The sequence below is a fragment of the Chiloscyllium punctatum genome, chromosome 11 (genome assembly GCF_047496795.1).
Source record: "Chiloscyllium punctatum isolate Juve2018m chromosome 11, sChiPun1.3, whole genome shotgun sequence".
Classification (NCBI taxonomy): Eukaryota; Metazoa; Chordata; class Chondrichthyes; order Orectolobiformes; family Hemiscylliidae; genus Chiloscyllium; species Chiloscyllium punctatum.
In genome coordinates, this window is record NC_092749.1 from 17,666,712 (window position 1) to 17,689,552 (window position 22,841).

Sequence of the window (22,841 nt, forward strand, 5' to 3'; positions counted from 1 at the left end):
AGCTCAGCGAGCAAACTTATATCCAGGACTTCAATCTGAGCTACAAACCTTCTCAAAACTCACTAATATTTATTTTAGAGGTTGGATTTTGAATTGGAGACACATGGATTTTGGTTTAGATGTATGAGGTAGTTTAATAATTAACTGGTTAGTCTTTCAGGAAACATAATTTTAAACCAATATGTGAGAGACAGCACCTCCTGGAATAATAATGTAAATTTGTTTGCATTGTGAGAGTTTTACAATCAAAGAAAGCAAACAGTGGAAAGCATTAATACACTTTCAGTTTAAAAGAATCAGAAATGAATTTTTTTTGTTCGGGGAAAGACCTGAAAGATTTTGGCTTCAGTCCACAAAAGATCTAGTTGAGGGGAGGGTAAGAACAGTATTTCATGGAGAAAGGAATAGGTCAAGAATAGTTAAGAAATGGATTACTTCAGTGTAAGGGCTTTAATTTGAAAATTTCATACTAGAAATATTTGGTTGGAATGCTGAAAGGATTATTTGAAGCTAAGAAAGTTTAAACTCAGTTGGATAGCTAATCAAGGAAAAGGCTATCAAACTCTCAGGAATGGGAAAACAACACCGTTAAGTCAAACTTACAGATGTGATACAGAAAGGAACTCTCTCTGGCATTTGAATACTTTAAAGTGATGGGGATTGAGATAGATAGGATTTTAGAACATAGAACATAGAACATAGAACAATACAGCACAGAACAGGCCCTTCGGCCCACGATGTTGTGCCGAACTTCTAACCTAGATTAAGCACCCATCCATGTACCTATCCAAATGCCGCTTAAAGGTCGCCAATGATTCTGACTCTACCACTCCCACGGGCAGCGCATTCCATGCCCCCACCACTCTCTGGGTAAAGAACCCACCCCTGACATCTCCCCTATACCTTCCACCCTTCACCTTAAATTTATGTCCCCTTGTAACACTCTGTTGTACCCGGGGAAAAAGTTTCTGACTGTCTACTCTATCTATTCCTCTGATCATCTTATAAACCTCTATCAAGTCACCCCTCATCCTTCGCCGTTCCAACGAGAAAAGGCCGAGAACTCTCAACCTATCCTCGTACGACCTACTCTCCATTCCAGGCAACATCCTGGTAAATCTTCTCTGCACCCTCTCCAAAGCTTCCACATCTTTCCTAAAGTGAGGCGACCAGAACTGCACACAGTACTCCAACTGTGGCCTAACCAAAGTCCTGTACAGCTGCAACATCACTTCACGACTCTTGAATTCAATCCCTCTGCTAATGAACGATAATACTCCATAGGCCTTCTTACAAACTCTATCCACCTGAGTGGCAACCTTCAAAGATCTATGTACATAGACCCCAAGATCCCTCTGTTCCTCCACCTGACTAAGAACCCTACCATTAACCCTGTATTCCGCATTCTTATTTGTTCTTCCAAAATGGACAACCTCACACTTGGCAGGGTTGAACTCCATCTGCCACTCCTCAGCCCAGCTCTGCATCATATCTAAGTCCCTCTGCAGCCGACAACAGCCCTCCTCACTGTCCACAACTCCACCTATCTTTGTATCATCTGCAAATTTACTGACCCACCCTTCGACTCCCTCATCTAAGTCATTAATAAAAATTACAAACAGCAGAGGACCCAGAACTGATCCCTGCGGAATGCCACTTGTAACTGGGCTCCAGGCTGAATATTTACCATCTACCACCACTCTCTGCCTTCGACCGGTTAGCCAGTTTTCTATCCAATTGGCCAAATTTCCCTCTATCCCATGCCTCCTGACTTTCCGCATAAGCCTACCATGGGGAACCTTATCAAATGCCTTACTAAAATCCATGTACACTACATCCACTGCTCTACCCTCATCCACATGCTTGGTCACCTCCTCGAAGAATTCAATAAGACTTGTAAGGCAAGACCTACCCTTCACAAATCCGTGCTGGCTGTCCCTAATCAAGCAGTGTCTTTCCAGATACTCGTAAATCCTATCCCTCAGTACCCTTTCCATTACTTTGCCTACCACAGAAGTAAGACTAACTGGCCTGTAATTCCCGGGGTTATCCCTATTCCCTTTTTTGAACAGGGGCACAACATTCGCTACTCTCCAGTCCCCTGGTACCACCCCCGTTGCCAGTGAAGACGAGAAGATCATTGCCAACGGTACTGCAATTTCCTCTCTTGCTTCCCACATAATCCTAGGATATATCCCGTCAGGCCCGGGGGACTTGTCTATCCTCAAGTTGTTCAAAATGTCCAACACATCTTCCTTCCTAACAGGTATCTCTTCTAGCTTATCAGTCTGTTTCACACTCTCCTCTTCAACAATACGGTCCCTCTCGTTCGTAAAGACTGAAGAGAAGTACTTGTTCAAGACCTCTCCTATCTCTTCCAACTCAATACACAGTCTCCCACTACTGTCCTTGATCGGACCTACCCTCGTTCTCGTCATTCTCAGGTTTCTCACATACGCATAGAATGCCTTGGGGTTATCCTTGATCCTATCCGCCAAGGATTTTTCATGCCCTCTCTTAGCTCTCCTAATCCCTTTCTTCAGGTCCCTTCTGGCTATCCTGTATCCCTCCACTGCTCTGTCTGAACCCTGTTTCCTCAACCTTATGTAAGCCTCCTTCTTCCTCTTTACTAGACATTCAACCTCCCTCGTCAACCAAGGCTCCCTCACACGACCATTTCTTTCCTGCCTGATCGGTACATACATATCAAGGACACGTCGTATCTGCTCCTTGAAAAAGTTCCACATTTCCACCACATCCTTCCCTGACAGCCTATGCTCCCAATGTATGCTCCTCAAATCCTGTCTTACAGCATCGTAATTTCCCTTCCCCCAATTGTAAAATCTTCCTTGTTGTGCGCACCTATCTCTCTCCATAACCAAGGTGAAAGTCACAGAATTGTGGTCACCATCACCAAAATGTTCACCCACTAACAAGCCCACCACTTGTCCCGGTTCATTACCGAGTACCAAATCCAATATGGCCTCCCCTCTGGTTGGACACTCTACATACTGCGTCAGAAAAGCTTCCTGGACACACTGCACAAACACCGCCCCATCCAATCTACTTGATCTAAAGAGCTTCCAATCGATATTTGGGAAGTTGAAGTCGCCCATGACTACGACCCTGTGGCTTCTGCACCTTTCCAAAATCTGTTTCCCAATCTGTTTCTCCACATCTCTGCTGCTATTGGGGGGCCTATAATAAACACCCAACAAGGTGACTGCACCTTTCCTATTTCTGACTTCAGCCCATACTACCTCCAGAGGCAGATCCCCCTCAAACTTCCTTTCTGCAGCCGTTATACCATTTCTAATTAGCAATGCCACCCCGCCTCCTTTTTTACCACCCTCCCTAATCTTACTGAAACATCTGTAACCAGGAACCTCCAACAGCCATTCCTGTCCCTCATCTATCCATGTTTCCGTGATGGCCACAACATCGTAGTCCCAGGTACCGATCCACGCCTTAAGTTCACCCACCTTATTTCTGATACTCCTTGCGTTGAAGTCTATGCACTTGAGCCCATCTCTGTGTCCGCAAGTAGTCCCTGTCAGTGCTACCTTCTCCACAGCCTCCCTACAGTCTTGGGCATCCTGACACACAGCTAGCTTACTTGCTGGACTACAAGTCCGGATCCCATCCCCCTGCCAAATTAGTTTAAACCCCCCCGAAGAGTGCTAGCAAACCTACCTCCCAGGATATTGGTGCCCTTCTGGTTCAGGTGCAACCCGTCCTGTTTATACAGGTCCCACCTTCCCCAGAATGCAGTCCAATTGTCCAAATATCTGAAGCCCTCCCTCCTACACCATCCTTGCAGCCACGTGTTCAACTGCACTCTCTCCCTATTCTTTGCCTCACTGTCACGTGGCAGCGGCAACAACCCAGAGATGACGACTCTGTCTGTCCTAGCTTTTAGCTTCCAGCCTAACTCCTTGAGCTCTTGAATGACCTCCCCACCCCTCTTCCTACCTATGTCGTTGGTGCCAATGTGTACCACGACTTCTGGCTGCACACCCTCCCCCTTAAGGATTCTGAAGACACGGTCCGAGACGTCTCGGACCCTAGCACCCGGGAGGCAACAAACCATCCGAGAGTCTCGCCCATGTCCACAGAACCGCCTGTCCGTCCCTCTAACTAGAGAGTCCCCTATAACTAGCGCTCTCCTCTTCTCCCCCTTTCCCTTCTGAGTCTCAGAGCCACAGACCCCTTCACTGCAGCTTACACCTGCAAGGCTGTCCCCCCCAACAGTTTCCAAAGCTGTGTACTTATTTTTTAGGGGAACGACCACAGGGGAACCCTGCACTGCCTGCTTCTTCCCCTTCCCACCTCTAACTGTTACCCAGATACCTCTGTTCTCCGGCGTAACTATGTCCCTGTAGCTTCTATCGATCACCCTCTCAGCCTCTCGAATAATCCTCAGCTCATCCAGCTCCAGTTCCAGTTCCCTAACTCGTTCGGTGAGGATCAGGATCTGACTGCATTTCCTGCAGACGAAGTCGGCAGGAGTATCGGTGGTCACCCCTACCTCAAACATCCTGCAGGAGGAACATTCCACCGCCTGCGCTGCCATGACTGTACACTTTGTCTCCAAAAACAAGAACACTGAGTCAATAACCTGTGGACTTTAAAGTTAGGTTAGAGGAGGAGGGTGGGAGGGAGGCCCTACGAAAGTAGGACCTGGGGTCTAGAACACACCCACTCAAATACTAATCACTTACCTTCCCGCCCAGCTATGCGCTCCAACCTCACTTCCGCTGCCCGCTACAGGTAAGTAATTTTGAAACAAACTGTCTTACCTTAGCTGTAGTCTCCCGGGTTCGCTTTTCCTCGGCCGCTGCTCCCACTCCCACTTACTTTACCATATATTTTGAAATCTTTGAATTTGTGTTATATTTAAATAGTTTGTATTATTTTATTTCACATTTAGCTCTTTCATGTCATAAATTTCCATTTTATTCTTAAAACCAAATCTGCAGCAGTGCATGCTTGTGTTTCAGTGAAAGATCGCCATGCTATATATTAAATAAAAATGATCCATCAAGCAAGATATCTCACCAAGACGTCGTAGACAACACCATCCAACCCCATGATCTCTACAACCTCGAACAACATGGGCAGCAGATGCATGAAATAACATGAAACTATTTTGCTTTTCATTGATTGTCACAGGGCCAAATCCCTCTCTAATAACACTGTGTCTAGACCTAATCCACACTGAGCACAATGCTTTAAAAGAAGGCAGCTTGCCACCATTTTTTCAAGGGCAGTTATGGAAGGACATAAATGCTGGCCTAGTTAGTGACACCCACATCCCATGAATAAATTAAGACTAATATTAGGCATATTGGTTCCATAATGTAATTTCTCTCTATATTATAGAGTCATTGAGATGTACAGCATGGAAACAGACCCTTCAGTCCTACCCATCCATGCCGACCAGATATCCCAACCCAATCTAGTCCCACCTGCCAGCACCTGGTCTATATCCCTCAAAACCCTCCCTATTCATATACCCATTCAAATGCCTCTTAAATGTCGCAATTGTACCAGCCTCCACCACTTCCTCTGGCAGCTCATTCCATATACGTACCACTCTCTGTGTGAAAAAGTTGCCCCGTAGGTCTCTTTTATATCTTTCCCCTCTCACCCTAAACCTATGCCCTCTAGTTCTGGACTCCCCGACCTCAGGGAAAAGACTTTGCCTATTTACCCTATCCATAATTTTATAAACCTCTATAAGGTCACCCCTCAGCCTCCAACGCCCTGCAATCACTTCTCTAGCTTCCCACAGAATTCTAGGGTACACCTGATCAGGTCCTGAGGATTTATCCACCTTTACCCATTTACCGTTTTAAGAATCTGGACATTTTGCAAGATGTCACCATCTATTTCCCTACAGTCTATACCTTCTATATCCTTTTCCACAGAAAATACTGATGCAAAATACTCATATAGTATCTCGCCCATTTTCTGCGGCTCCACACAAAGGCCGCCTTGCTGATCTTTGAGGGGCCCTATTCTCTCTCTAGTTACCCTTTTGTCCTTAATGTATTTGCAAAAACTCTTTGGAGTCTCCTTAATTCTTTTTGCCAAAGCTATCTCATGTCCCCTTTTTGCACTCCTGATTTCCCTCTTAAGTATATTCCTACTTCACTTATACTCTTCTAAGGATTCACTCGATCTATCCTGACATATGCTTCCTTCTTTCTCTTAACCAAACCCTCAATATCTTTAGTCATCCAGAATTCCCTATACCTACTAGCCTTTCCTTTCACCCTGACAGGAATATACTTTCTCTGGATTCTCGTTATCTCATTTCTGAAGGCTTCCCATTTTCCAACCGTCCCTTTACCTGCGAACATCTGCCCCCAATCAGCTTTCGAAAGTTCTTGCCTAATACCATCAAAATTGGCCTTTCTCCAATTTAGAACTTCAACTTTTAGATCTGCTCTATCTTTTCCCATCATTATTTTAAATCTAATAGAATTATGGTCACTGGCCCCAAAATGTTTCCCACTGAGACCTCAGTCACCTGCCCTGCCTTATTTCCCAAAAGTAGGTCAAGTTTTGCACCTTCTCTAGTAGGTACATCCACATACTGAATCACAAAATTTTCTTGTACATACTTAACAAATTCATCACCATCTAAACCCTTAATACTATGGCAGTCCCAGTCTATGTTTGGAAAGTTAAAATCCCCTATCATAACCACCCTATTATTCTTACAGATAGCTGAGGTCTCCTTACAAGTTTGATTCTCAATTTCCCTTTGACTATCTCATGCTTAGAGTATCATATTTTGATGCCAAAAGTATTTTTGCTCAGATACTCAATTTTCACAAAGATCAGAAGCTCCACTGAAATTCATTGACTACATCTCTGCCTTCAACACCATAATCTCTACCAGACTAATTTCAAAACTTTGAGACCTAGGTCTTGGCTCTGGCCTCTGCAATTGGATTGGCAGCTTCCTGGCCCAGAGATCGCAATCAGTGAAGATAGATAACAAGACCTCCTCCACAATAATCCTCAACAATAGCACTCTGCAAGGACGTATTTTCAGCCCCCTACTGTACTTGTTGTACACGCAAGACTTTGTGGCCAAATTCTGTGTGAACATCAAGTTTGCTGATGACACCACCGTGTTGGGTGAATATCAAACAATGATGAGTTAGAATACAGGAAGGAAATAGAGTGCTTGGTGTGATGGTGCAATGGTAATTTCTCTCTCAACGTAAGCAAAACAAAAGAATGGTCATTGACATCAGGAAGAAAGGAGGAGGACATGCCTCTATCTACATCAATGGAGCCGAGGTCGAGAGGGTCGAAAGCATCAACTTCCTAGCAGTGATGATAATCTTCAATCTGTTCCGGACCTCCCATGTAGATGCATCAGTCAAGAAGGCACAACAATGCCTCTTCTTCATGAGGCAGCTTGGGAAATTCCGCATGTCTGTAAGCACCCTCACTAACTTCTACAGATGCACCAAAGAAAGCATTCTATCCAGGTGCATAAGAGCCTGGCACAGCAACTGCTCTGTCCAGGACCGTAATAAACTGCAGAAAGTTGTGTGCAAATCCCAAGCCATGATTCCACTTACACTTCTTGTTGTGGTGGAAAGGCTGCCAATATCATCAAAGACCCTTCCCACCCCAGTAATGCTCACTTCCAATCTCTTCCGGTAGAAGATACAGAAGCTTGAACACATGCTCCTACAGATTCAAGAACAGCTTCTTCTCTGCTGTTATTAGACTGCAAAATGGACTTCTCTAACTTCAAACAACGTTGATCTTGCTAATGTTGATCTAGTTTTGTGCACCTCCTGTGCAGCTAAGTACCTCTGATCTGCATGTCCTTGTTTGCTATGATCTGCCTGTACTGCTCACAAAACAAAGATTTTCACTCTAATTAGTTCCATGTGACAACAATAAATCAATTCCAGCATTAAGATACCCTGGGAGTCTCAACTTGAAATCTAAGAAACTACTTTGTGATTTTCCTATGGGACTGGATGCCTAATAGTCTCAGACAAAGACAGATGGTATGTTTGATTATATAGTGGTTTATCTTGTAAATACAACTAAACATATCTTTTCCTTTGGCTATACAGTCATAAGATTGGTCTTGACACTTTAGAGATCAATTTTGTAACACCTAAATCTCTACTTCTTTTAGACCAGAAGATCATAAGCAAAACTTTGGCAATTTTTGCCAAATTTGGCCATTCACCTATGAGTCTAACCCACCATTCAATCAAGGCTGATACGTTTCTCAACCCCGTCCTCCTGCTTCTCCCCATAACCCTTGTTCCCGTTACTAATCAAGCATCTATCTACCTCTGTCTTAAATACACTCAATGACTTCGACTCCACAGCCTCTGCAACAATGAGATTCACAGGTTCATCACTTCATGCTGAAGAAATTCCTTGTTATCTCAGTTCTAAAGGGTCATCACTTCACTCTGAAGCTGTGCCCATGCATAGTGATCTCTCATTTCCAAGTCCTCTATATCTAGGCCTTTCAATACTCTAAGTTTCAATAAGATCCCTCCTTTTCCTTTTAAACTCCATCAAGTACACAGCAAGAACCCTCAAATGCACCTCATATGACAATACCTTCCCCCCTTCATCATCATTCTTGCAGACCTCCTCCAACACCCGCACACCCTTCCTTAGATGCAGGGCCCAAAACTGCTCACAATATTCCACATGTGGTCTGACCAGAGTCTTAGATAGCCTCAGCAGTACATTTCTGCTCTTGTATTCTAGCCATCTTGAAATGAATGCTAACATTTCATCGTCTTCCTAACTGCCAACTGAACCTGCAAATTAACCTTAAAAGAATCCTAAACTATGACTATTAAGTACCTTTGTGTTTCAGATTTCTGAAGTCTTCCCTCACTTAGAAAACTGTTCACACCTTTATTCTTCCTACAAAACTGCATAATTTCACATTTTCCCACATTATATTCCTAATGTCATTTTTTTTGCCCACTCTCCTACCTTGTCTAAATCCTTCTGCAGCCTGCTCGCTTCCTCAACACTACCAGTCCCTCCATCTATCTTTGTGTCATCTGCAAACTTAGCAGCAATGCCCTCAGTTCCTTCAACCAGATCATCAATACTGACTAGCTGTGATCCCAAAACGGTCCCTTGCGGAACTCCAATAGTCACCAGCTTCGATTCTGAAAAAGCCTCTTTATCTCTTTTCTCTGCCTTCTGCCAGTCAGGCAATCCTCTATCCACGCCAGTACCTTGTCACTAACACCGCCTTCTGGAAATCCAAACATATCACATCCAATGGCTCTCCTTTGTCTAACTTTCTCATTATCTCCTCAAAGAATTCTAACAGGTCAGTTAGGCATGACCTTCCCTTGATGACGCCATGCCATTCAGCCTTATTTTGTCATGTATTCAAGTATTCTGCAATCTCATCGTTCAGCACTGGACATGCCCATGGGCAAAACACTAGATTTTCTTGAGTTACACATTATATTGCAAAGATTTATTAATGAAAACAGTAAATAGCAAAGATCCGAACACTGATCTCTGTGGGACCTCTCTTCAAGCATATCTACATTCATCAACAACATCTTCCTTCATGACAATGCTTAACTAAGTGCCCCGCCTTACCACTAATTTAACAAACCTCATAGGGTAACCTCTTCTGTTATAACTGATCAAAAGTTTTATGAAAGTCCAATTAGACAACACCTACAATTTTTCCCTCATCCACTCTCCTGTAGACCTTTTCAAAACCTAATTATAACTGCCTGACACACCAGTATTTTTGCATTTTATAATTGCATCTTTTGTCAATGCTATCTATTTGCAAATTTCCATTGATTTATTTAATTTCAGGTAATTTATTTGTTACTCCTATCACATATTGAAACCTGAATTGCCCTCAGTAAATAAAAGCTTACAAGTTTTGCAGTTTGCAATATAACTCACAAGATGGTGCTGCATTTCTACAGTTCTACAGTTAAGTTCCTTCAAGTTTTTATGATGCAGTTTTTCTCTTTGTTAATTAACTTATAGATATTTAATGAGTAAGAAATATACCTGCAATGAATTGTCAAATGGACAATAAAATTTGAACTGAAAGAAAAACGTGTTTGTTGCCTTAAACCAACAGGCGAAAGGTATGTTTTTAGCTGAAGGTGTGCTGTCCAGCATAGAAACACCACCCATTCCCCAATACTACTTTGATAAGCAATAACAAAATAGAACAGAAATTTCAAAACGAACTGCACTGACCTTTTAATGTCATCCCTGCTTGTATCCAAATGGTATCCATGCAGCTGAAATTCTGATCCTGAAGAGAACAACAGAAATTTGTCCATATAATAGAACTGAGCTGATCGTGCAGGCTTTGAAAATGTCTCAGTCCCCTAAGAGTAAACATAGAAACAGACAAATGTATTTCTGTGTCTCAGGGATAGAAAATAAGAAACATAGTTTGTTTGGTTTAACCTATTTTGTTAAGTGGGTTAGATATTTTGTGGTGTGAACATTTAAACTGTACTATTCTAAAACAGAGTAAAAGTTCTACTGAATTTATATATTTAACTGGAAAGTTAATTTCTACTTTTAATAGTTTATTTATTTTGACTGGCAACTTCACCTTGGCGTGGAAGACCAAATATGACTGGAAATGGGTTGGCTTTATGTCCTGAGGGACTTGTTGAATTTTATTCATCGACAATAACTTGAAGCATTCTACTTCATGGCGTGAAAGCAGATAGGAAGCAGTATTATGAAAATACATATAATTCAACTTTTCTCAATGCAAGGGCAATCTTATATATTGCTTAACCCAACTAAATGAATACTAAATTGTATAACCAACTGAGAAGTTCCACCTGGACCCTCTAATCAATTAATAAAATCTGGAAATGAAAGCGAGTCTCAATAGCAGTGACTTTAAAGTAATGACCATGAAACAAGCATTGATTATCTTAAGAATCCATCTGGTCTAGCACTGTTTCTTAGGGAAGGAAATCTGCCAACCTCCCCTGGTCGGACTACATGTAAGTAGTAGTAACAGTAATAGGTTCTGAAGACGAGTCATCCTGGATTTGTAACATTAACTCTGTTTTTCTCTCTCTATAGATGCTGCCAGATCTGGGTTTCTCTAGCACTTTCTGTTTTTAGTGACAACAATGTAGTTGACTCATAAATAGTTTGGCAAGTTATTCAGTTCAGAGGCAAGTAGGAATGGAAACAAACATTGATAATTTCAGTGAGACCCACATCCCATGAAGGAATAACAGTAAAGGTAGGGAAACTCAAGATCTCGTTAAGTGGATCACAGGATCTAACAGAGACTCTAACGATTGTGTAGGAAGGGTCTAAGTTCAAAGGAGAAACCTCAACTGGGAGGGGGTAGGCTCAGACAGGCAAAATGGCATGTCCATTCAAAAATGACATGGTCTAAGTTAATTGGAGGAGATTCAAAGATTACATCAGGTATGTGACCAGTGATTTTGGGAGGATCAAGGGTGGTGGGAACAAAGTGGAAGTCAGAAGTTGTATTTCAGGGTCATTCACATTCTGTTATCGGCTAGGTCTAAAATCCTACTTGTAGCTAGCAGGAATGTAGATCTAAGGAGGAGGAGGAGGACAGTATGGCATGTGCGGAGATTCAGGCGCAGACAATGGGAGAAGTAGAAAATCTCACTATTCAGCAGCTGTATGGACAAAACCCCTGGTGGTCAACATTTTTTGTCACTGGTTACATCCAGATTCAGAGTTCCATGAGCAACATGTGTAGTATTTTGCAGTCTGCAGCACAGGTGCATTCAAAGAGGTGACTAATGCCCTCTTCTGTCATACAAACCAGGTTCACCCTCACAGGTGATGACAGCCAGACACTCCGGCCAGTGGGCTTTGTAGCCATTGTGTGTTTCCCTAGAATTCCCTAGAATGTAAGGGGTTATTTACTGTATTCATGTTGACATTAGAACTTCCTTGAAACAATTAACAAGATATATGAACCACAAGCAATTCTACACTCTAAACATCTGTCAGTGACCACATGCAAAGAGTTGTGCCAGTCTGTGCTTGTTTCATATGGGATTCTTGCAAATCACGTATCTCACAGAACTCAACTGCCTGGGTCTTTCAAGGCCCTTGGCCATACTAATAGCAGGATTCTCCAATGGAAACCAGTCCTGCAACATAACTGCATGTGTTCTATGTGCCACTGACCCTTTAAAGTTTTCCTATGAATCACTTAGGTACCTGCTCTTGACACAAAATCATAAATGACACTCACTTCTGCTTCCATTAGGATAGCAACCTACAAATTTCATCTGGTGTCATTAAGATTATACATTAAAAGAATACTTTACTCCGTGGAGTAAAGCAAGGTGGAAAAAAATTCAGGCAAAAGCCAGGAAGCTCCTTTGAGAAAGAGCTTGATCAAGCTGCAACCAACAGGACTCTGCCGCTGCACAGTTCCCATGTCAGATTAGAGTTGAACTTGATAAATTAAACATACGTACTAAAATCGTTAATGGACATGACACCAGGTCTGCACACTTGGTTCATACTTTACAACTAGTGACATCTGACCATTATCTTGTTGTGGCATATAATTTTTAGACAACACGAGAAGAGTTGGTGTAAGAGTATCTGTTTAAGATGCAGAGAAACAAGGCAAAGACAATTTCATAAGTGTACTGGTTTTTGTGGATCATAAAACACAGGTATGTCATCTATAGAGTACACAATTGTGACTGAAAAATGTAGATTTCACTGGTCAATTAATATCCTGGAATATAATGAGTCTTGGAAAGGGTGAGTGGGAAGGAAAGTTTGGAATATTTTGTAGCTGGTGAGCTCCCTCAGGAGGCTAAATAAGTTAGTCACAGCCCACAACTTCACACATAATGCACTCTGGGTAGCAAAGACCTGGTTAGCATATACTTTTAAAATAGTCTTCAATTTCTTCAAATTAAAATTCTCCATGGTTACTGGGCTTTCAGATTTCAAATATTAATTAAGTACAACTAAACAAACATGATTCCTATAACTTATTTAATTACTTTTAAGACAATTGTATCAGAATGAGTTACAAGATCTCACTACCAATATGAAGCCAACCTTATAAATGTCTGTAATGAACTGCATATGTCTTTTAAAGAACTACTTAATTTTTAATTGGGTTGGTGATGCAAACAAAAACAGTTTTTAACTAATAAAATATTTGGAAGATGCTTCCATTCCATCATTTAGCTAATCAACTATTCTGGCTTTCCATATATATGACATCTGCTATGAACAAATACATACTCACCGGTTGAGTGAATTGCATCTCCGTTCTTATTGAGCACCCTGGTCACATTATGAATTATGAAGCTTTTTTTAAGCAATACTTCAACAATTGCATCTATAGCTCTATACCAGGACATGTATCAGACAGACCAGGACAACCTTTCAAGTCTAACTACAGCACGCTTAATTTGCTAATCAGATCGACTCCACATTAAGCAATTTAGAAGGAGCATCAGATTACGCATAAATATATGTGAAATTGTGCAAAACAATTTGGATATTTGCTGCACTGAGAGCAATTTTCTAGTTCCAGATTATGGGGCCCAGGAGCCACATTATTGTGCACAGATGCTGATTCAATGCACCATGTTCATTTTTAGAAGTTACCTCACTATCACAGTGGTCACTCTGGATTGGTCAAAAGTGATGCAATGGAATTATAATTCGTCTGGAAGGAAGAACACAACTGTCAACTGGAAAGTTGCAAAAATTCAATCGATTATTTCATTATTTCATATTCTGTCACTCACAGAGAAATCAGATTTCTCCTTTGTGCATTTTCATGCAAATCAACAAAATGTATACTGCTAAACTCTTGGAAATCTTTGGAGAAATGGAACAATTTCCTATATCAGACAATTATTATTAGCATCAAGCATTTCCTGATACATTATAATTGTAAATTAAGGAGAAAGTGAGGCCTGCAGATGCTGGAGATTAGAGCTGAAAATGTGTTGCTGGAAAAGCACAGCAGGTCAGGCAGCATCCAAGGAGCAAGAGAATCGACATTTCGGGCATGAGCCCTTCTTCAGGAATTGTAAATTAAGGAGACCTGAATTTTGTAATATCTTGTAATTAATAGTTACCTGAAATGTTCATAATTTTCCAGTCATTTTATTATTATATATTTAATTTTGATGATCAATAACTATGTGAGGAATTATAATTATTTTACCTATTTATATTACTATTTGCACCTGCAACCGTGATGATTTTTGAATAAACCAATTGCCTACCTTCTTTGCTACCTTCATGCAAATAATACCAAGCAATTTCATTTGTGTTTCTAAAGCTGGGAACAGCACCTTTTGCCCCAACAGTGTAGCATTTTCCAGTTTGCAAAAAAAAATCATCCTGGGATCTCTCTGAGTGACAGCTACTCATTAGTGCCAAAGAAAAGGTCATTTCTTGGCTCATGCTCCATGCCAACTTGAAACCTAAACTGCCCAAATCATTTTACAGCCTCAAGTCTTACAATCAACAGATAATAGAGGCTTTCATCCTATTCTTCTGAGCTGGCTGCAGTCCAAGATGCAACAGCAATGAAAGAGGTACACTGCAGCAGACCAGTACATTCAAATAGATGGTGCTGTAGCCTGCAATGTCACAGCACTACCTTTTATGAAGACATAAGTGAGAATTAAAAGGTTTAATTGACTTGGAATGCATTGCCTGAAAAGGCGGTGGAAGCAGATTCAATATTAACTGACAGAAGGGAATTAAATATAGTCTTGAAAAGAAGAAATTAACAGGGCTATGGATATAGCACAGGAAAATGGAAGTAATAGAATAGCTCTCTCAAAGAAAATCTCACTATTCAGCAGCTGTATAGACAAAACCCCGGTGGTCAACACTTTTTGTCACTGGTTACATCCAGCTCAGAGCTCCACGAGCAACAGGTGTAGTATTTTGCAGTCTGCAGCACACAGGTGCATTCAAAGAGGTGAGCAATGCCCTCTTCTGTCATACAAACCAGGTTCACCTTCACAATTGATGGCAGTCAGACATTCAGGCCATTGGACTTTGTAGCCAATATGGGCCCTAATAGCCTGGATCTGCAATTTATGATTTTGCAAATCTATGTAATATTGCCAACTGCATTGAGAGATCAAGCATGAAGGCTACAATCAGAATGAAGAGAAGTGCTTTAATGGGATAGAAGAGCTTAAAAGATAGGCTATCAAAAATATATGTGATGGAAACAGGCATAATGGCAATTTTTTGCAGGAAGTAAATGTGATGCACCAAGCTTTTAATATTGATGTATATAATTACCAGCTGCAGTGCAGGTGCTGAGCCATGAACTGGCCAGATCCATAATGACCTGTCTTCTGATGCTGTCAAGAGCCATTTATCATTCTGAGTCCAACCAACACAATTCACTGCTCCATCATGACCTGAATGACAGCATAGAATAAAGTGTTGATCACTGTATAAGAAAGTACTTAAAATTTAAAAGCAATAACATAAGTATATCAGAGAACAAAACAGTAGTATCATTCTGCATTACAGAAAAGCTACTTCCTTCATTCATCTGCCCTTATCATTGTCACTTTAAAACATTTTAGTTACAAAACTACTTTGAAAGAAAAATTAGAAATACCTACACCATATCAAGGTCATATTGATGCAGTTTATCTGCCTAATTACCTTCCCACTGAAGGCGGGAGGCAGTAATGTTTTTACCTGTTTGTTAGTCAGTTTGTAAACACTGCAACTCAGAAATTATTGGGCAATTTCAACAAAAGTTGGTACACAGATAGGATATGATCCAAGGAAGAACAGATTTGTTTTTGGCAAAGATATGGATACAATTCTTGGAATTTCTTTAAAGGATCTGTTAAAATTGGGAAATAGGACAAACTTTTTTTTTAAAACGTGGTTTGTTTTATTTGGAATCTTGTTGATTATTATAGTGTTGTGAATTGTCTTGGCTGCTGAGTTAGAATTTTGTCACAACTGTCAAAATGTGAGCAGAATGTTCATCGTAAGCTGTTGGATGTGGAGTGGAAGACTAATAAAAATATTTATTTTTTCAACTTTGTTGTTTCAGGGCATCAACCAGATAGGAAAGAGCCTCAAAGAGGAGTAGAGTAATTAATGTCAAGTTAATTATTAATTTTCTTTCTCCTGTTGGAAACAGTGGGAGACAGAACGGAGGTGATGTTGGGAGCAGGAGGTTGCCAGGAAGGTTAGTGAACAGTATAAATACTCACCTTCGAAGTCCGTAGCCTTATTCCTATCCGGGGGCAGGGGGAGACAGAACGGAGGTGACGTTGGGACCGGGAGGTTGTCTGGAAGGTAAGGACTTAGCATACATTTGGGCAGTGGCGAAACACGTGTAGAATCTCCCTCCCAGCCCCCTCCTCGAATCAGAAGAAAAGGATTCTATAAGGTAAGGGTTTTTCTTTTCTTTTATATATATTTAAGTGCATTGTTTGGTTTTAGTTTGTTGATATAAAGCTAAGGCTTACAATGGAAGAGGACCTCAGACCCATGGCATGTGCCTCTTGCTTGATGTGGAAGCTCAGAGACTATTGCTGACGTCCCTGACTCTTACACTTGCAAGAAGTGTGTCCAGCTGCAGCTCTTGTTTGATGCATGATGGCTCAGGAGCTGCGGATGGACTCACTGTGGAGCATCCGCGATGCTGAGGAGGTGATCATGGATAACACATTTAGTGAACTGGTAACACTGCAGGTTAGAATTGCAGGGAGACAGTGAATGGGTGACCAAAAGGCAGAGAAAGGTAGGAAGACAGTGCAGATGTCCCCTACGGTCATCTTCGTCCAAAACAGGTTTACTGTTTAGGATACTGTTGGGGGAGATGGCTCACTGGCGGCGGAGCAGCAGTTGCCAGGATCATGGCACTGTGGTGGGCACTGCTGTTCAGAAGGGTGGGAAAAAGACTCATAGGGCCATAGTCATAGGGGATTCTATTGAAAGGGGAGTAGATAGGTGGTTCGGTGACCAAAACCAAGACTCCCAGATGGTATGTTGCCTCCCAGGTGCTCAGGTCAAGGATGTCACCGATCGGCTGCAGATCATTCTGAAAGGGAAGGGTGAACAGCCAGTTGTCATGGTGCATGTTGGCACCAATGATATAAATAAAAAAAGGGATAAGGTCCTAAAAGCAGAATTCAGGGAGCTAGGAGAGAAGTTAAAAAGGAGGACCTCAAAGGTAGTGATCTCAGGATTGCTAGCCAGGGTAGAAATGAAAGAATAGACAGGATGAACACATGGCTTGAGGGATGGTGTAGGAGGGAGGGGTTCTGATTTGTAGGACATTGGGACCGGTTCTGGGGAAGGTGAGACTATTATAAATTGGACAGTCTACACCTAAACCAGACTGGAACTAATGTCCTTGGATGAGTTTTTGCTACTGCTTTTGGGGAGAGTTTAAACTAATGTGGCTAGGGGCTGGGAATGAGAAGAGAAGGCTAGTAGACAGTGAGGTGAAAACTAGAGACTGTATGGAACAGGATCATGAAGTTAGCATTACCAAGGGGAACAGTCGGCAGAGAGCAGATGAACGCAAAGGAACTGGTGGTCTGAAGTGCGAATGCTTTAATGCTCAGAGTATAGTGGGTAAGGCAGACAAACTTAGAGCTTGGATTGATGCCTGAGTATGACATTATTGCGATCACAGAGACTTGGTTGAAGGAAGGGCATGATTGGCAACTAAATATTTCAGGATTTGGATGCTTCAGACAGGACAAGGAGGGAAGCATCTATATCCTGAAATATCTAGCTGCCAATCGTGCCCTTCCTTCCAACATTGACTGGGATACACTTAATGTCAGAGGTCAGCATTGCTGATCGGTGTTTATATCACAGCTGTGCTAAAGAAGGACACTATGGAGGGCTTCAGCAGTGAGGCGTCATGGGTAGAACTGAGAAATAAGAAGGGGGAAGTTACATTGTTGGGGCTGTACTACAGGCCTCCCAACAGTGAGCACAAGATAGAACAAATAGGTAAACAGATTATGGAAAGATGTAGTGGCAACAGGACGGTGGTGATGGGAGCTTTTAATTTTTCCAACATTGACTGGGATACACTTAATGTCAGAGGTCTGGATGGAGCAGGATTTGTAAGGAGCATCCAGGTAAGTTTTCTACAGCAGTATGGTAGGTAAAAACAATGGCCTCTAGCTTATCTCTCCACGCTTCAGGCTCTCTGCCTTTATTCCTGATGAAGGGCTTTTGCCCGAAACATCGATTTTACTGCTCCTCGGATGCTGCCTGAACTGCTGTGCTCTTCCAGCACCACTAATCCAGAAACTGGCTTCCAGCATCTGCAGTCATTGTTTTTACCTAGTTGATTTTAACCCTACTGCAAATCCTCTTGCAAGGATGCCTGCCTTGAAGAAGTTTTCCTCCTCTCTCTACAAGAATCTCAGGGAGTCCCTCTCCCACTGCAACTCCCAGGTCTATGCTACTTTCTCCCCACCCCCACCCTCCTCTAGCTTATCTCTCCACGCTTCAGGCTCTCTGCCTTTATTCCCGATGAAGGGCTTTTGCCCGAAACATCGATTTTACTGCTCCTCTGATGCTGCCTGAACTGCTGTGCACTTCTAGAGCAGTATGTCAATAGTCCAACTGGGGAAGGCGCCATATTGGAAAATGAGCCAGGCCAGGTGGTAGAAGTTGCAGTGGGGGATTTCTTTGGGAACAGTAACCACAATTCTGTAAGTTTCAGAATACTCATAGATAAAGATGAGAGTGGTCCTAAGAGAAGAATACTAAACTGGGCCAAGGCCAATTATATCAAAATTTGGCAGAAGCTGTGAAATGTGGGTTGGGGGCAGCTATTTGAAGGGAAGTCCACATTTGATATGTGGGAGGTTTTCAAAGATAGTTGAAAGATAGTATAGGATCGGCATGTCCCTTTGAAAACAAGGGAAAGGAAAGGCAAGATTCGTGAACCATGGATGACAGGAGAAATTGTGAGTCTAGCCAAGAGGAAAGGTCCAGGCACCTAAGAACAGAGCAAGCTTTGGAAGAATATTGGAAGAGTAGGACCAATCTTAAATGAGGAATCAAGCAGGCTAAAAGGGCTCATGAAATAACTTTAGCAAGCAGAATTAAGGAGAATTCCAAGACCTTTTTTTCATATATAAGAAAGGTTTGATCCACTAAAGGATAAGGAAGGAAGGTAGTGTGTCAAACCTGAGAAAATTGGTGAGATTCTCAATGATTACTTTTCATCAGTGTTCACTGAAGAGAGGGACATGATGAATGTTGAAATTAGAGATAGAAGTTTGTTTACTCTGGATCATGTTGACATAAGGAGGGAGGATGTGTTGGGTAGGCTAAAGGATATTAAGGTGGACAAATCCCCAGGACCAGATGGGATCTATCCCAGGTTGCTGAGGGAGGCGAGAGAGGAAATAGCTGGGGTCCTGCCAGATATCTTTGTAGCATCCTTAAACACAGGTGAAGTGCCGGGGGACTGGAGAGTTGCTAATGTTGTCCCTCAGTTAAAGAAGGGTAGTAGGGATATTCCAGGTAACTACAGACCAGTGAGCCTGACATCAGTGGTGGGAAAGTTGCTGGAGAAGGTACTGAGAGATAAAATCTAATTATATTTGGCAGAGAATGGGCTTATCAGTGAAAGACAACATGGTTTTGTGCAGGGCGTTTGTGCCTTACCAACATTTAAATAGTTCGTTGAGGAAGTGACCAAGTTGATAGATGAAGATGTCATATACATGGACTTTAATAAGGCATTTGATAAGGTTACCTATGGTAAGCTAATGGAGAAAGTGAAGTCATATGATGTGCAGGGTGTTCTAGCTAGGTGGATAAAGAATTGGTTGAGCAACAGGAGACACTGAGTCGCAGTTGAAGGAAGTTTCCTGAAATGGAGAAAGGTAACCAGTGGTATTCCACAGGGTTCAGTGCTGGGGCCACTGTTGTTTGTGATATACATAAACGATCTGGAAGAGGGCACTGGTGGTCTGATCAGTAAGTTTGCAGATGACACGAAGATTGGTGGCGGAGCAGAAAGCACAGAAGTCTGTCAAAGAATACAGGAGATTACAGATAGACTGGAGAGTTGGGCTGAGTAGTGGCAGATGGAGTTCAATGCGGGCAAATGTGAGTGATGCATTTTGGAAGGTCGAATTCTAGAGTGAACTATACTGTAAATGGAAGAGCCTTGGGAAAAGTTGATGAGCAGAAACAGCTGCGAGTTCAGGTCCATTGTACCCTGAAGGTGGCTGCACAGGTGGATAGAGTGGTCAATAAGGCATATGGTATTCTTGCCTTCATCAGACAGGTATTGAGTATAAGAGCTGGTAGGTCATGTTAAAATTGTACAAGACTTTGGTTCAGCTGCATTTAGAATACTGTGTACAGGTCTGGTACCACATTAACAAACAGATGTGGACGCTTTGGAGAGGGTGCAGAGAAGGTTTACGAGGATGTTGCCTGGTATGGAAGGTGCTAGCTATGAAGGGAGGTTGACTAGGTTAGGATTATTTTCATTAGAAGAAAGGAGATTGAGGTCTACAAAATCACGCAGGGTATAGACAGGGTGAATAGAGAAAAGCTTTTTCCCAGGGTGAGGGATTCAATAGCAAGAGGTCACGCTTTCAAGGTGAGAGGAGAAAAGTTTAAGGGGGATACACATGAAAAATACTTTACACAGAAGGTGGTAGGTGCTTGGAACGCGTTGCCAGCAGAGGTAGTAGAGGCAGGCATGGTAGATTCATTTACAGTGGGTCTGGACAGATGCATGAGTATGTGAGAGCAGAAGGATACAGATTCTTAGGAATTGGGCGATAGTTTAGATAGTGGATTTGGATTGGCACAGGCTCGGAGGACTGAAGAGCCTGTACCTGGGCTGTGAATTTTCTTTGTTCTTTGTTCTTTAACACAATGGCAAGAAATGTACACTGCTGTGTGTTCATTTGTTTTATATTATAACTTTATGAATTGACCAACATTGTGAAATCTTCTGTTTAATGAGATTGACAATTTTATTCATCGAAAGAAAAATTAAAGTATTCAAAATGTTTGAAGTTTCCGAATGCTACTGTCACACTATTTAGTTGGTAATTCATCAATTGTCTTGCAAACTTTGATGAAATTATTTTTGAAAGAGACAAATAACATGTGCACTGATTATAACTGCTTTACCGCATTTTTATGGAAAGACATGTGACAATGCAAAACACAAACCTAAGAACTGTGACTTTTTAAGCATATCTGTACAAACTAAAAGTGAAAATTTATATACATGTTAAAGGATTGACCTTTACAAGGTGGGGTTTATGAATATATTAAACATTCTTATTTAATGTGCATCAGTAACAAAGTTTGTGTTTTTTAACTTAAATGCGGTTGCAAGTTTTGTGGAGTTTCAGTGCTGCCCTCCTGTGTACAAATTACATTATTGGAACAATAAGATTAAAAATTTGAACTCGGTTGTTTGCTTTTAAGGCCAGGTTTTATTAATTGTCTGGAATAATTTGCTGATACAATCACCATTCTTTTCCTTGAACCAACAACAGGATTTGCTGGCATCATCATATTTACGCTCACAAGGCATTAAAAGGGAAATATTGGAGAAATGGTGTATTTTTATTTGTTTTTGTGTGATGGTTGAGTTCATACACATTCTTAGCTACTCTGAGAAGATAGTGGGCCTTATCCTAGAATCAATAGAGTTCTTATGCTGATGGTCTGCCCAAGATGTTGGCAGAACATTCTTGGGTTTTGACAAGGCAATGATGGCAAACCCAAGTCAGAATGCTATGCTGATTGGAGAAGAATATTGGTGTCATCATGATATTGCTTTCTTTCTGGGAGGAGATACATAAAATTAATGAAGATTCTGAGAAAATAGTTAATAGCTGACATGTAAAAGTAGAGGGGATTAACAAACATATATCTCAATTGTTGAAAAAGAATTTAGAGTTCAGAAGGTCAGGTGTGAGGTTTTCAATCTAGCTTGGTTGAAAATGCTAAAATGTTATTGAACTTGGACTAACAACTTCAGGGAATAAGCAGCCTTTCTGATGGAGGTTACCACTCAATACCTTTTACTTTGAATACATACAGCAGATGTTGATCTGGAAATTAAGATCAGGAATGATGTTATTTATTTGGACTAGTAGCGTAGGACAACAAGTTTGATTCTTGGGTCTGCATATCCTTCCTTTGTCTCTTTAACAGGGGCATTAACTCATCTGCAACAAATGTTTTAAGACTTTGATGAAAGTAGCGGAGAAAGAAATTCAGAGTAAATGTAAATAGTTGTACAATTAAATAGCTCACGAGGGTCTTGGTGATGTCCAGTTTAAGTGTAGGGAAACGGATATTGCATTACTATGAAATGTTAGATTTCTCCTTGGTATAGACATGCTGGAGAAAGCCAACACTCACAGGAAATCTGTGAAAGAAGTCAGTTAGAAAGTTGCTAGTTGACAACCATGACTAGGTTTCAAACGATTCATTTACGCATTTATTAGTAGAATAATTGGCAGCAAAACATATTCAAAACCTATAAGTTTTAATTTACTCAGAGTTGTTACCTTTAAACACAGTCGGGGTTCCAATAAGGGATGAATTATAAACAAGCATGGATTTGTCAGCCAATCCAACAGCAAGCAGCTTCCCATCTCCTGAAAAATAACATCACATTAGAATGTGAGGAAATGCTTCAGCTGTATTCTTGGTAAAGGTTGTTGTAATGCATTTCAAATTTAGGTTCTTAAATTGATTTTCCGAGACAGGCAAATATGGGTAAGACACAAGCACACAACATCGAC

At 41.5% G+C, this 22,841-nt stretch overlaps 1 protein-coding gene across 7 annotated transcripts in view; it reads right to left on the minus strand.

The window, feature by feature from the left end:
• Positions 1-22,841, minus strand: part of wdr27 (WD repeat domain 27) — a 491,161-nt gene that overhangs the window by 405,680 nt on the left and 62,640 nt on the right. For all 7 annotated transcript variants that reach the window (XR_011961786.1, XM_072580377.1, XM_072580375.1 and 4 more), the window contains 3 exons: positions 22,605-22,694; positions 15,340-15,461; positions 10,264-10,397 (listed from right to left, as the gene is read on the minus strand). Coding sequence is in view for 6 of the 7 variants with exons in the window: in XM_072580377.1 (XP_072436478.1) it covers positions 10,264-10,397; positions 15,340-15,461; positions 22,605-22,694 (346 nt within the window). In the remaining variant the exon portion in view is untranslated. The remainder of the gene's footprint in view (positions 1-10,263; positions 10,398-15,339; positions 15,462-22,604; positions 22,695-22,841) is intronic.